Genomic DNA, 14,835 nt, shown 5'->3' with positions numbered 1-14,835 from the left:
AAATGGCTATAAAAATCACTCAGTGTTGTCGGTTTCTTTGACGTTTTCTGCCCAGAAAACCTGAAAAGAATCCAAGTAGACAAAGCCGTAATGACTGTGTCTTTAAAACGATCAAAAGAACAGATTGAAAAATGATGTATTTAAATTTTTGTTGGATGAGTCAAACATTCAAACCTTCCTGGAAACGGGAACTGTGTGATTGTCCTGTACTGTACGGTCTGTACTGTCTAAAATGTCCTCCAAACCTCCAAGCTAAGAAGGTGATAAGCATCCTATAACAGCCAGAAAACATAAAAGCTCCAAAAATAGTCTCTCTTTAACTCTCTTGACCACAGCTATGAGCAGCAAACCAGTTATAGCATACTAGCTCATTTTTGTGGACATAATCCTGGCCACAAGGGTTGTACGCGTAATCATGACAGAACCTCTAGAACGTCTCTACTTGGATGAATGATCTCAGCTAAGATCAGGTCGAAATGAGCTGTCACTGAACGTTTCAATCAGCGTGAACACTGAAGAGAAATTCCACAAAGCAGATTTATATCCAACGAAAATGGAAACGCCTGAACTGGAATGACAGCTGAACTGGTGAGCGTCGCTCACACCCCCGTGGTGTCTGCTAAAACAAACAGAGGAATCACTGGAACGGGAGTCAGGCCATATAATTACAGCATCAATATTTATTTCACCAAGGGGAGGGGTGGGGGGTAAAGGCAAACAAAGCAACGTTAGTACAGTTTTATGACACAGCATGAGCTTCTTTCCCACTTTTATGAGAGAGAGGAAAGGAGGGTATTAGTAATGTACTTCAATAGAAACTGAGTAATTCTTGTGGGACTTTTAAATGAGTTACAGCATCACAACGGGGCTTGTGATGGGGGCTTTGCCCAACTGGGTTTGATAACTCCTTTATCAATTCCATCGTTTGGCTGGCCTATGCTTATGAGCGCACATCATTAGGGCAAAAAGCATGGCCTGAGAATTTCTAAAACCAAAAAACAACACGCCACCACGGGAGACAAAGTTAATACAACACACATTTTCTTTTCAAAGAATATAGAAATTATGTGTTTCAATAACATTTGCTACGCTAAACTGGCATGATTTCCTTTGCAAAGGACCTGAAAAAAAACCGTTATTCGTAAAAGAGAGGCATTGTTGCTTCAAAGCGCCACAAGCTTGCAATTCAAAATATCTATAATCAGTTTGCTTTCTGGACGCCACATGCTCTGCGAGTGGAAAAAAAATAAAATAATTCAAGCAGGCTGAGAAAAAACCAAAATAGGGTCCTGCTTCCACGAGCCTCATCCAGTTGTGGACACTCATCTTCTTACATAAGAGAGCGCCATAAATAGAGCTGATAGATTTCCTGTGAGCGCATCCAACTGCTGTTGCAATAAGCAAACCACGAAGCGTCTGATAAGGTGTGTCTCTCGACCGACAGTGTTACTCGTTTGAAGGAAGATGTACTAAGTACTCATGTAGTAAGTGGGAAGTACATGAGTCGAACAAGAAGAGTCTGAGAACTTAACTGGGTTATTCTTACCAGAAAGTGGGTGAGGACAATTTTGATGAGCGGTGCTCCAGAATGGTTGACCAACAATGGTGGTAAAGGCTCCACTTTCAGAGAAATCAGGCAGCTTGCTATCTGGATCTTGTGATCCTTGTAGTCAGCTGCTTCGGTAATCCTGGAGCAAAAAAAGCAAAAAAAAAAACAAACAACCCAGTAAAAATAAGGATACATTTCAACACTTGATAGCTCAATACTGAAGAGCGTTTTGCATTTTAAACTAGCATACTAAAAGTTGGCTACTGACACATGAGTGTCACACACAAGCCCGGAGAAACAGCACAGTAGCACTGAGATGGGATTTTGGCCATCTGTCTTTTTAATGAATTAAACTGACAGCCACCAGTTTTTCCAGCATCATCTGATATGTGACATTATGATCATACCAGCATCAAGATGGAAGGGAACATTTTCATCCACATAAAAGTCCCATAGGTCACAAACATCTGGAAATGGGCTGCTATATGGTGCCATAAAAAAGTATTTACACCCTTGGACTTTTATTTATTTATTTATTTTTTACATTGTTTGACTTTACAGCCATAAATCCTTTGGATTTTATTGAGATTTTGGGGGGGTTTGACTATAACTAGTCAAGTGTTATGAAAAATATAGACATAATTTAAAAACATTTTACTATTAAAAATCTGAAAAGTGTATAAACTCCATTACCTCTATCAGTATTTGCATAGCAGATTTGTGTAGCTAGAGACTGAAGGTTTTGCCCAATCTTCCTGCCAAAATAAATCAAATTCAGTTGACCTGAATGGAGAGCATGTATGAGCATACATTTTTAAGTATCACCACAGTTTAGGTTTATACTTTGATTTGGCCACTCGGTAATTTTTCATGTGCACCAATCTTAGCCATCCTTGCTGTATGCCGCTTTCCTGCTGGAAGGTGAATCTCTGCAAAGTCTTCTATAACCTCAACTTCTTCCACTTTTGTCCTGTATTTTAGCGCCGTTCATTTTCCCAAACAACTCTGTGCTGCTGAAGAAAAAACATCTCGATACCATGGAGGTGGTATGTTCATGGTGATGTGCAGTGTTACTTTCCGAGTTACGTACAAGACTCTAGCCTTTTCTTAAGTAAGTTGGGTACAAGATTTTGTAGAGGTAGCAGAGCAAAGAGGTTTGGGAAATCCTGTGTATGCTTTCTTCCGCTTCACAATTAAAACGATCAAACTTACAACAGTAAATCTGCCCCCAAAATCTCAAAACGTTAGTGGCTTATAAATACTTCTGCAAGTCACTGTCACATCGGTTTTACTGAAGATTAAAGTCGCCTGATTGCTGTGTTTATGTTCATCAAGTGGATTATAACTGCAACAGTAGATGTCTCGAGACAGTAGATGCAACAGTATCCACAGTGATGTGACAATGACTGAGAGAGTAAGTGGGTGGGTGGGGGGGTTCAGATATGGCGTGTTAATAGCAGGGTGTATCAGTCAGTGGAAGCTGAGTGGTGAGATGAGAGATAGGCATAAAGTACAGATAAGCTCCTGGCTCCAGGCTTCAGCTGTTCTGAGCGTCAGGAAGTTTGAGGCCCTTGGACACAATTTCCCACACAGTTAGCACAAAGAGAGGGGCTTGGTTCAGTTTTCTTTCAAATAGCTTGAACTTAAAAAACAATTCCCACAAGCTAGAGCACAAAAGGTCAGCCCTTCCTCTTACCTCGTCTTGGCTGGGCTGATTTCTTTGTAGTACTTGTGCATGTTGTGGTAGAAGAGGCCAACAATGGTGGTTTGAGCTGAAGACAAGAAGTAGACACACGGAGGCGGAGTGAGAGGAGAAATGGGAATGTACGACAGGATCGCTAAAATGCTCACAAAGAAGGGAAGTTAATTAACGGCACATTGCCACCGCACGCCGGCACTAGCCGGCTAATGGGAGAGGAGTATAGTCTCACAAGGGTGAAAGGGAGAATGCCACATGGTTACGGGGAATACTTATGAAATATTTTCACGACTTCAGTGGCAGACCAGGTGGTCCGGTGCCCCTCCCCTGACCTTTCCTTCAGCTCGTTCCCACCTCCATACGACGAGATAAAAAGTGAAATCGGAGGAAATTCCTAATGACCCTGTTCCTCTGTTCAAAGGTTGAAGCCCGCTGAGAATGACAACAAGGGCTCGAGTATGTCAAGCAAATGTGCACGAAAAGTTCATAGAAATATTATTCCAACCGAAAGCCTCCCAGCAAGTTTCACAGAGGACCACGTCCTGGTCAGTTTCCTTGTTCGGTTCTCCAAAAGAAAAGAATGAACAAAGAAAACATCGTCTGAACACTCCAATGCGTTGCATTCTCCGTGCTCTATTAGGATATAAAAGCTGCCCTTTGAGCATTTTACGTTGCCAGGTATTCAGGCCTGTAACTTAATTTGGCCCCGACTCTGGTGTGTCAAGCCATAACGTTCATTCCTCTTCGATATGAGTTTGTAAATGAATTATTTAAGCTGTTTATTTTTTGTGTTTGTGTGCCAGAACACGGCATGGAGGAACACAGCTGGAGCCGGGGGAATCCGACCTGAACGCAAAGTCGAACAAACAACGCTTTAATGCCCAGTGTAATTACTCCTCTCCCTCAGTCCACTGCAGGGGCCCGTTCTTTTTAATGACGAAGTGAAGTGGAAAAAAAAGAGGAACAACTTTTATTTGTTCTGTTTTAAATGAAAGGGTAACTACCTACAGTAAAATCATAGGTGGGTTTCTGCAGGGCATTATAAATCCAAACAAAGGCTTTCACCCTAATCCCATCTTAGACCGCATGCAGCTAGCAGTCTTACATCTCAGCTTATTGTAACAAGAACTTCCAGATTGATATTTTTGTTTTGCAAATTCAATGTTTAGCGGTCCACTTTAAATGGTAGAGTCTACCTCGCCAATTGGAAAAAAATGACATTAAAACATGAACATGGGTTATTTACACTTACTGTGCATTGCAAATGCCTCCCCAGGCACTGAGATGTAATTCTTCCCCTGTGTGGGAAAGCGGTAATGTGGCAGATTGAAGTTCTGTGGCAGCTTCATCAGGGAGTAATCTGTGGGGGGGATGCGGGGATCAGAGTTTAGAAAAAAAAAAAAAAGAGAGAGAATAATAAACTCAGGAGCAAACAATAAAACCAATGTGATTTGTAAAGAGAAAGGTTTGGGGAGTGAAAGTTGGTCTATATAGCAGAGGGAGAGCTGACATCTTTCTGACCTGCAACCAAAGACGTTCCACCCAGGGAAAAGGGAGAGTCAGAGCTGAACTCTAGCTTGGTCACCATTTGTCCCATCACGATGTCCACTGTCTCAATCAAGCTGCTGACCACCGGGTCGGCCTGCTGACGAATGATTATCACAGGAAAAGGTCAAATTTTGCTGCCTTTCAATGTGTTGCTTCAGTTTATCAGATTTCTTCTATACATTAAGTTGAATTTCAAAGGTAATTTTGTATTTTGTAGTTCACATTAAAGACATGTCAGCTTTACAGGAAAGCAGTCTTATTTGAGTCTAACGTGCAAATAATTAATTTAAAAGCCAATTAGTGTCACAAAAAGTGGTAATATTTGATAAATATGAAGTTAAAGGAAAATGATACATGATTTTCAAAATTTCCAACGAGTAATAATTGGGCTCCCACCTGGGTCAATACTTCATAGAACCACCTTCTACTGCAGCCACAGCTGCAAGTTTTTGGTATATATCTCAACTTTACATATTTACACTGAGAAAAAAAGGGAATGTAGCTCCAACTTCAACAAATTGCTTCAATTGGTTACAATTAGTTCAATTAAGTTTACCCAAGTTTATTTATTAAATTTGGTCAACGTGAGAGTTTAATAAACATGATAAACTAGCGTAGATGGACTTAATTTAGTTACTTGTTAGAAACTCAAGCAATTGGATCAATTATTCTCTTTTCTGAGTGTAGAGACTGAAATGTTTGCCTAATCTAAGTAACTTTAGCACAGCCAACATGGCTTACTAATATATTTCCACAGATTCTCACTTGAATTTTTTGAATATCAGAGCAGTGAGATTTGACCAGGATAACTGTTGATCAAAGGAAGCGTCATATTTCCTTTAAATATGTTGCTTTAGTAACACATTTATTTTTGGCAGTGCTGTGAAATAACCTCCTTTAACACTTCTGTTTAAGCGAAAGCACTATTAATGTCTTTTACTGTCAGAGTTTCAAGTGCCTCTCATGCCAAAAATATGCAGCGTTAAAAACTCTGAGTCAGTGACCCGCTTTTGTGTCTCAGCTCTAAGCAACAGTCAGATTGCTTCTGCTATATCTTGTCGCGTTTGGATCTTACACAACAACAGAGTGGCCTCGTTTACCTCTGGCAATCCTGGAGAAGTCAGAACTTCTTCCACACTTTTGAGAAAAGCCTAGAAGGAAGAGAGCGGACGACATCATCATCTGCACATGGGTGGCCTCTGTGTCTGTGTGTGATCCTGTTTTCAAAGCGTAGTGCTAGGTTTTTTCTTTTGTGCTGTGTTCCAGGACCTGGGTGAGGTTGTCGGCAGCGTTGTGAGGAATTGTCCTGTTGGGCAGCGTGCTGAGGAAGTCCAACACGGGCTTGGTGCTCGGCCCCTGGGAGCTCTGGACCACCTCCTGGTGACCGCTGATCACAGGAGGACTCACTTCAAAAGCTCTCTGGGGAGACAGTGCAAAAATCATTTGGAGGGAGTTTATGAATAAACATGGAGCTCCAACATACACAGAACATGAAGTGATTGGTTTCAGGGGAATACTCTAAGTAAATGCATCGCTGTTTCTCCATACAGTGCGTTAGAAGAAGCTGTTCTCCTGTGATGAGACGCAGCCATTTTCTGAGTATGTTTTCTACCCCCAAGTCAGTCATAAGCAGGTCTCTTCACATGTGTTCTCAATATCTTTCTTTTTATGTGTTGACAAAATGAAAACAGTGCCTCGGTGAGTAATGAATTGTTTGTGCATTTTGAAGCAAAAGACCCCCATTTCCCACTCCTGGGACGACTTTGGTGTTTATTTTGGTGATTATTTCCCTCCCGATCCCTTTTCTTTGTAGCTGCTGCATTTCCTTTTAAAACTCAGATAATGTTGATGTTAAGGCTTTATAATTTACTTGTTGAGTCCAGAGACACCATTTTGTACTTTATCAGTTTTTGGTTGTTTCAAACTGATGATGACAACCGATGTCTAAAAAGTGATTTTTCACAATCTGCTCATAGTCTAATGCAAGGCAATGTGGTTGTTTGACCAAAATAAATATTTTCCACCAGCTGGAGGTCATTCAGAGTCAATTTGGTTTGATTAGAGGTCATAATTTGTCATATTTTATAGTTGCTGCTGGCCCACAAAAGGAGAGTGATATTAAACATTGGAAAAAAAAGATATCTAGAGAGACGTTTAATAATATTTCTATGATTTGTACCTACAACTGATCTAAATACTTGGCCACCAAGTAAGACATAAACAACATAAAAAACTGAAGGACATTGTCAGGCACGTTTACTGGCATTTGGTACAGATGTGTGGAAACATAAAATAAAATCTAAAATAAAAAATGTATCAAATCCTCTCTGCCAAAGCTTTGGACTCTGCAATCAGATTAAAACTCTGTTCTTCAAGTTGTCAACCCACAGACGCTTTCCCGTTCTGTTTGTGTCAGATTGATCAGCAAAAGCATTTTGTCTGACTTGCAACAAATGCCAGTTAACCTTTTAAGGTCGACGCCCGCCCTGTGGCGGGCATGACGTCATGTTTCTGTGTGTGTTTTTTGCTCCAATGTGATAATAAATTTTGTCAAAATGAAACAAACACTGTAAAATCACAAAGTTTAGGATGTTCTGAAAATAATGATACCAAACAAGGTAAGGTAAATAGTTTTTATGGTGAAAATATAAGGGTAAATTCAAAATTAGACCAAAACGGCCATTTAGACCCAAGACTCCAAATTAAAGAATGGGATGCCATCCCACAGCAGTGTCTGACCAAATGGTGATAAGCATGAGGAGGGGGTGCCAAGTTGTTGTACTCTTACTGATGCCCCTGTTTGTCAAGTTAGTGGAATCAATCAACCAGTCAATCTTCCAATCCAACAAACAAGACCAAACGAGTCAGTAGCAGAATAGGCTGTTCAGCATTGGTAGAGATGACGCCCAATCTTATCTTTGGTGATCAACTCACAAATGCATCTTCCTTACAACTGCGGCTCCTTTTGAAGGCAAATGAACTGGCTTTTTTATCGGATGGAATTTTATCTTGAAAAAGCTTTGTTACAACAAGTGAATCAACCAAACACAAATTTCCTGACTATCTTGAATTCTATGTTTAATTACCAATGGATCATTTTCTGTTTCCGTGGAGTTTAAGCACTCCTTAACACACAGGCCCTTAAGCTACTGGGCTGGACACATATTTACCTTGCCACCATGCACAGTAGCAGGATGATAATGGGGGTAAATAACTCTCCAAAGCTTTAGAGAACTGCAGTAAAGTGTGTCATCTTGGGGGGTCACCAAAGGTTCATCTACAAGCCAACCGGCTGCTTGGGAGTGATTGCAGGAAAAGCCTTATCGGCACTACGATCACAAACACAAACTCCCCTGGGACCTCAACTCGCAGCATGCTTTGAACAGATGAAATTTACACTGAGCTTTCTGATAATAACAAAACCAAGTGACATGAATATGTGCAAAAAGACAAGAATAGGACTTATGGGTCCTTTTCCCCTCCAAATGCCATAAAAAATTAATTAGATTACAAATCACCCTAAACTGCTTTCAAGGATGTTTTAAGTAAAGAACTGCTGGATTCAACCAGTAAACGTGGAAAAAATGGTCTGTCGTAGGTACTATTAATAGAACAATGATCCAAAATACATGGCCAAATCAGTACAGAAATGGTTCACCAAGAACAAAATCTACCTTTTGGACCTCCCACTCTCCTGACATATAGGAAACCTGGGTTCAATTAAGGAAAAGCGAGGCACCAGGAATCTGGATGATGTAGAGACTGTTCAAAGAGGAAGAGTCAAATGTTGTTAGACGACTAAGCGTCATGGCACTGGGAAAATAAGGTAAAGTAATGACAGCAGGTGTACCAATAATTCTGTCTCTGTGGTTTTGTGAGCACTATTAAGTATTAACATAGAATTTTCCCCCACTTGAATTAAATGTTGAATTTTTCAGTGTGGCAATGTGTTGGTATTAATTAGGGTAAGAATTGGGAAAGGGGTAGAAACACTTCCAAGACACTTACACCTGTTGCTGCAGTAGTAGGGACATCCAAAGCATTTCCGTGCGTTGTGGCAGAAACCACATCCTGACCTAAAAAGAAAAAGGAAAAGGCTCTTTTGAAGTACAAAATACTCACCAGACTGTTGACCTGCATATCTGGTTATCTTTTTTTGTATTCGTTCCTTTTTTGATATTTTGTTATTTCTGGTGCTTTGGGAACCTAGCCAGATCAGGCTGTTGTTCTGTAGCTGGATTTTATCAGCATAAAGCTTACATTTTGATTGCACTCGGCAGTCATAAAAGAACAAATGCCAGATCCTTGCAACCTCTGTTAGACTTGAATGATCAAACACAAATGTTGCCACTACACAGACTGCACAGGATTTAGATAACTTTTTTAAAAGTCTTTACACTTATTTAATGAAGCCAGCTCTTACAAGCTACTATAAAATGACCATGTTTGGGTGAGCTTTAGCGATGTGAGTCTGAATCATTTCTGCTCTTCTTTGATTGAAAGAAAAAGTTAACATAGTAGGCGAGTCACTGAGAGCTAAAAATAGATATTGTTAGCAAGAACAGCCAGTCTATTTGGTGTCCAGAAATGACCTGTGAATTATATCATTTATGGAATTATTATCAGAGAAGAGGAGAAAGCTCAGAGCATTTTTTAAATGCTTCATGTATCACAGCACAGCAGTAACACTTCGCATATGCAGCTACCAATCACCCTGAGGAATTAATGTGAAACACAAATGAATGAGATACAGCTTACCGTGCATATCGTATTGCGCTGAGAATTTCTAAGGCGGCGCTAGGATTTTCTAATTTGGATTAACACTCGACAGAAAGTTGTTATTTTTAAAAATCTCCTCCATCTCCATTTATGGCCCTCCGCTGACCAGAGGAGGTAAACAGAACAGAAACATTCAGGAGTGTGGAGGTTAGCTCCTTGCATGTTGTAACTTGTCACATTAAATTAAAACGATCTGCCTTCTGCGACTCAACATGCCTCTACACTTGGTTAGATACTTAAAAGGCAGAACTATTTCAGCTGCGAACTTAAATTGTGTGAGAGCAGAGGGGCGTGTGCTTGTGCACAGTTTATATTGTTGTTGTCCGTCACGGATGAGATTTGTCAAGACGGAAGGTAATTTAACGTTAACCCCTGTTTGCTCAGAGTCAAAAGGGAGGAAGCATTTTAATAGACAAAGACTGCAAGACTGCATGTGCTAGAAAGACAGGAAATACTTTCCAAGAGAGCACATTGTCCTACCTACAGCTGCTCTGTAATAGAGTTTGATCTGATGGGGAGAAAGGGCCCTCTTCCAGATGGCAAATTCATCGAAAGCCCGCGTTACATAACGACGATGCGCCTTGTTGTTCTCGGTTTTAAGGAAAACGTCAGAACCGAAGTCCGCAGAACTCTCTGAGGTAGAGCCGGAGGGATCACCGTCACACAAAGTCCCATTGATGAAAACCTTTAGACCGTCCTTCTTGGTCCAGGTGAACAGAACATGTGTCCAATATGAGCCTAAAATAGAAAAAATTAGAAAAACAAACAAACTATTTACTGAAAAATTACAATTAAACAGCATTCAACGAATGCTCACATAGATAAAAATACTTTTACGGGTTGATCTACTTTTCAAAAGGAAGTCTACATATCTTTATTGAATTGTTTATGGCGTGATGGAAAACTAACATCAGCATTAAGTTTAATTTGTAGGGAGTTTACAAACCAAACTATTAAGACAGTAGGCATCAAGGGATAGCAATAATATTTAATGATAGGTTGCAAAAATGTCATGTCTTGTTGTTTTTCAAAATGGAATACTTATGTAAAAATAATTATAGAGATCAATCAAAACATTTCTTTAAAAAACGCTGCTGTAAAACAAATTATTTACAGAAAGTAGTTTTTGGATTTCCTATTAGTTCAATTAACCGTTCTGTTCTCACATGTAAGGGAAAAGATATAATGGTGCCTCCATATTGCTCTCAAAAGTCAGTCTTCTCAAGACAAAAACACAAAAGATGGCCTCCTGAAGTTGATATGCTGACAGGTTAAATGTCAAGATTCAACTAGTTAAACTATTCTTTATCAATGTGCATGTTATGTATTGAAAGGAGTCTTCTGTCATGCTATGAAATCAATTAGAAATTGCCTACAATTATTACATTATTATATAATTATTTTCTGTTTGTTGTGAATCATAGAAACAATGTACTAATGCCACAGCGCCTTTTTTCTATACAAACCCCAAAATAAATGCATTTCAGTCTTGCGTTCTCAAACTGTGACAAGCAACACTGACGGAACTCGGTCCACCTTAAATGATAAAATTTTAGCATTAGTTATTCATAAAGTGAAGAGAGGCATAATAATTCCAATCTAATGACTGATATTTAACAAAAAGCTATGCTGGTGGAGGCCCCTTGCACTATATCCCATAAACTTAAGCAGCCAAACGTAAACATGTTCCAGTTCCAATTTGGAGAACCAGGAGAATTTGTTTAGTTATTGTGCTAAATGGCCAGACTACCCTCTTTCATTGTCAAAATAATGACTAATATGTTTGTCTGCAACTAAACTCTGAAGTCAGGGCGTTATACCGCAATGTGTGACTGATTAATTCAGATTCAAAGTATCAGAAAAGGTTTCTAATACAAAGCAATATTGGATTTAGAAGTTAGAGTTGGTGAAAAACCTCAGACTTTCCAGAGTTTTGGGAATCTTTCTGATCATTTCTCAAACTATATTTGTGTAAATTTTTGCCTTTAGGTTAAAATATAACGCATAAAACAACTCCACGCTTCCAAAATGTATATCATAACACAACAATCTGAAAAGGCTCTTTTGTCCTTTTATCTTACAAAGTCATATTACAAAGATGCTGTTGCTTAAAAACCAACATTTACTCAGGTGATACTTATTACCAAAAGGCTGGTCTATGTAATATCAGCAGAGGCCTCAGCTGCTAGTCCCAGGTTCTCCGTCTGCCTTTACAAAATTTGATTTCATCTAAAACTATTAGAGTGGTTACTTTGAAAAAGTTATCAGCAGCCCTATTCTCTGTGTGGTGTTCATTTTAATAGGTACAGAGCTAAAGCTGAACATTAAAAACTGAAGTGGACATTTTCATAATAGACTGGATTTTTCTTTTTTTGACAAAATGCTTAGGCGAAAATATTAGGATGCACTCCTTACTGAGCTCAGTCAACATGTTTTTCTTGTTGATGAAACATCTGCGATTGAAATCGTTTACGCAGTTCATCAACATATGTGTCTTAGTATTTCCCAAAACATTTGCTATTACAAAGTGCAAGGAAGTAAATGAACAACAAGAAGGTCCCACAGGACAATACATTCACTGTGTGAAAACACATCTGCCTGGAGACCACAATACATTTCCTTTTTGCTTACAATATAAACCATATGTGCCAAGACCTCCACCACTTCTCAACTCATTCAGAATTCCCTCTGAGTACCGCTCTATTTTCAGTTTTAATTAAGAAAGTTGTTCACATAACGCCCAGGGGTTCATTAAATCACCCTTTTAATGTTTTCCTCGCACTTGTGAAGTGGAAGAGGGACAGCTAACAGATTAGGACATTCTGTGCTACAGGTCTGGCATGACACCCTGTGAGAATCAGGCAGCTTTTGATCTTCTGGAACAGTGAATTCAAACCCAGATTGAGTTATGATGCCTCTTCACAAAATGCCGAGCAGCCAGAGCAAAACATTTATGGTTAAGCCACAAAATGTTACTGCAATAGAAATACAGTTTTTAAATCTGTCCTAACAAGATCGCATGTAAACCTTTTCCCTGGTAATTCCAGCTAAGATGTTCTGTTGATTGACAACATGTCGCAGGTCTAACCCTCCTATGACCATCAAGTTAGCGTGGATGGAAAATGCCAGGAGTCCCTCATAGCCTTAAAATCAGAGTTAATTCTAGTCGCTTGAATTCTAGTCATAAGGGAGGTAAGAAGCTCAGCTATATTTCTGCTCCAGCTCAAAAATGACCTCAGGCAAAAATCTTTTGGCAATATTAACTGATACCAAGTTTATGCTGTATGTTTACTCTTAATATAACCCAAATAAACACATCAGCCTTGGAGCTTTGTCAACGCACACCATGAATATGACTGACCCAACATTTTCAAATTAATTCTAATCAAACCTTATGTTGTTAGGATTTAGTCAATCTTGAATACTACATTGACAAAATAATCTGGTTGATTAATATATATATATATATATATATATATATATATATATATATATATATATATATATATATATATACACACACATATATATATATATATATATATATATATATATATATAAACAATTCTCTACGGCAAATAAACATTTTTGTTAACATGTCAAGTTCTATTGCATTTTCACACATCAAAATCAAATCTATGTCCACCAGTCATAATCATCAGGCATATTTTCATTTTACACAGGAAATGGCTGCATATTGAATAAGATGCACCTTGTTTTTGCTACGGCAAACAGACTTGCCAAGTCAACAGTGAGAGCATATGGTGCCAGTTAAGACCATGAGAACAATAAATCTGTGTAGTTAAAGATTTGATCAAATTAAACACAATTCATATGGATGTGTAGGAATCATTTTCTCAATTAGTATTATGTTATAAAAGGAGTATTTGTTTTTGCAGTACCTGAAGTGGGAATTTCCGCTCTCCATCTGTGTTTGTCGTCTCGCGTGTAAAGCTCCACGCATCCCTTGTGAGAGTCTGCAAAGACTGTGAAGCTATTCGAGATAACTTTCGCTCCAGACGCCACAGCAAAGTTGGAATCTGGCTTTTCGTTTTTCCAAAAAAAGGAGAAGGTCACACCTAGAAAAAGATTGTTTTAATGGATTAAATATTATTCCAAAAACCTACAATAGTGTATAACACGTATACCTATATTCAGCTCAAAAAGACACACTCCCTTTTTTTTAATACTTTCTAACATGAAGACTAAACGTATTCAGTTTTGGTTCTTTTAGGATTACCAAAATTGTTATTATTTGCTAAAACTATTAGAAACAATGTTTTTATTTCTTTCCTGAAAGCATACTTTTCCATCGTCACGGTAAAATTGTCTTACTTGAAAATGTTTTGGGCATCCTTTCATACGCTTCTCACTAAAGTTTTCTAGAATTTTGGCCCATTGCTCCAGACAGAACTGAAAGTGTAACATATGAAATGCACTGCACTTACCATCCAGAGCACAGAGATTAAGATCACTGACGCAGGAGTTCTGGTAGTTTCCAAAGTAAAGAAAGAGGCCGCCGTTATCACAGTCCAGAAAGATACCCTTATTGTGTACGCCTTCAACAATGTCTGTAGCAAAACATAAATTACAGAAACACATTTGCTTCATGATTTAATATTGTGAGATTAGTAAAAAGTTTGATGCGCATATTACGGTTTTATATGTTTTTCTGTGTACTTTTAATTTAACCAACATGAATGACTTCTAACTAACACCTATTGATAAAGTTACAGGATGTATAACATACAGTTAAGCTATGAGCTTGTGCGGCAAGGACAAACAAGCAAAGAACCAAAAGGTGTGCGATGATTTGCTGCAGTGTGTGATGCACAAATGACTGTGTGAGAGGAAAGTGATGGATTCTCACCTACTATTGCAGAAATGTTAGTGTAGGCAGAGTCATTGGTATACACATAGGAAGAGTTATGGGAAGAAGGGAGCACAGTGTGGTTGTGGATTCTGACAGCTGGACAAAAAGAGAAGACAAAAACCATAATTTCCACCAAGGGAAAAGTGACAGAAGAACAACGGGAGGGACGTGCTGCACAGGTATGAAACAGAGTGATGCTGGTGAAGGTAAACACAGAGTGATGCCACACAACATGCTCGCATCCATACCTGATCCCTCTTAAACATTTATGGCGTTTCACTCAGTACAACTGGCTTGCAAACCTGAAGTCATGGAGTGGCTTGGAAAAGTATTCACACCCTTTAGGCATTTCAAATTTGGTCACATAACAACTATAAACCTCAATGT

General features: G+C 38.9%; 1 protein-coding gene across 3 annotated transcripts in view; it reads right to left on the bottom strand.

Moving 5' to 3' along the window:
* adgrd1 (adhesion G protein-coupled receptor D1) overlaps positions 1-14,835 on the bottom strand; it is a 39,332-nt gene that overhangs the window by 22,734 nt on the left and 1,763 nt on the right. The window contains exons 4-14 of one of the 3 annotated variants that reach the window (XM_023344221.1): positions 14,446-14,544; positions 14,024-14,146; positions 13,478-13,654; positions 10,056-10,313; positions 8,805-8,872; positions 6,066-6,215; positions 5,897-5,947; positions 4,770-4,893; positions 4,501-4,608; positions 3,246-3,321; positions 1,547-1,688 (exon numbers count right to left, since the gene is read on the bottom strand). In XM_023344221.1, coding sequence (XP_023199989.1) covers positions 1,547-1,688; positions 3,246-3,321; positions 4,501-4,608; positions 4,770-4,893; positions 5,897-5,947; positions 6,066-6,215; positions 8,805-8,872; positions 10,056-10,313; positions 13,478-13,654; positions 14,024-14,146; positions 14,446-14,544 — 1,376 coding nt within the window. The remainder of the gene's footprint in view (positions 1-1,546; positions 1,689-3,245; positions 3,322-4,500; positions 4,609-4,769; positions 4,894-5,896; positions 5,948-6,065; positions 6,216-8,804; positions 8,873-10,055; positions 10,314-13,477; positions 13,655-14,023; positions 14,147-14,445; positions 14,545-14,835) is intronic. The other 2 variants (XM_023344222.1, XM_023344223.1) reach the window with 2 other exon arrangements.

This window comes from Xiphophorus maculatus, chromosome 12 (genome assembly GCF_002775205.1).
Source record: "Xiphophorus maculatus strain JP 163 A chromosome 12, X_maculatus-5.0-male, whole genome shotgun sequence".
NCBI classification, from domain to species: Eukaryota; Metazoa; Chordata; class Actinopteri; order Cyprinodontiformes; family Poeciliidae; genus Xiphophorus; species Xiphophorus maculatus.
This window is presented reverse-complemented; position numbering and strand designations above follow the sequence as displayed.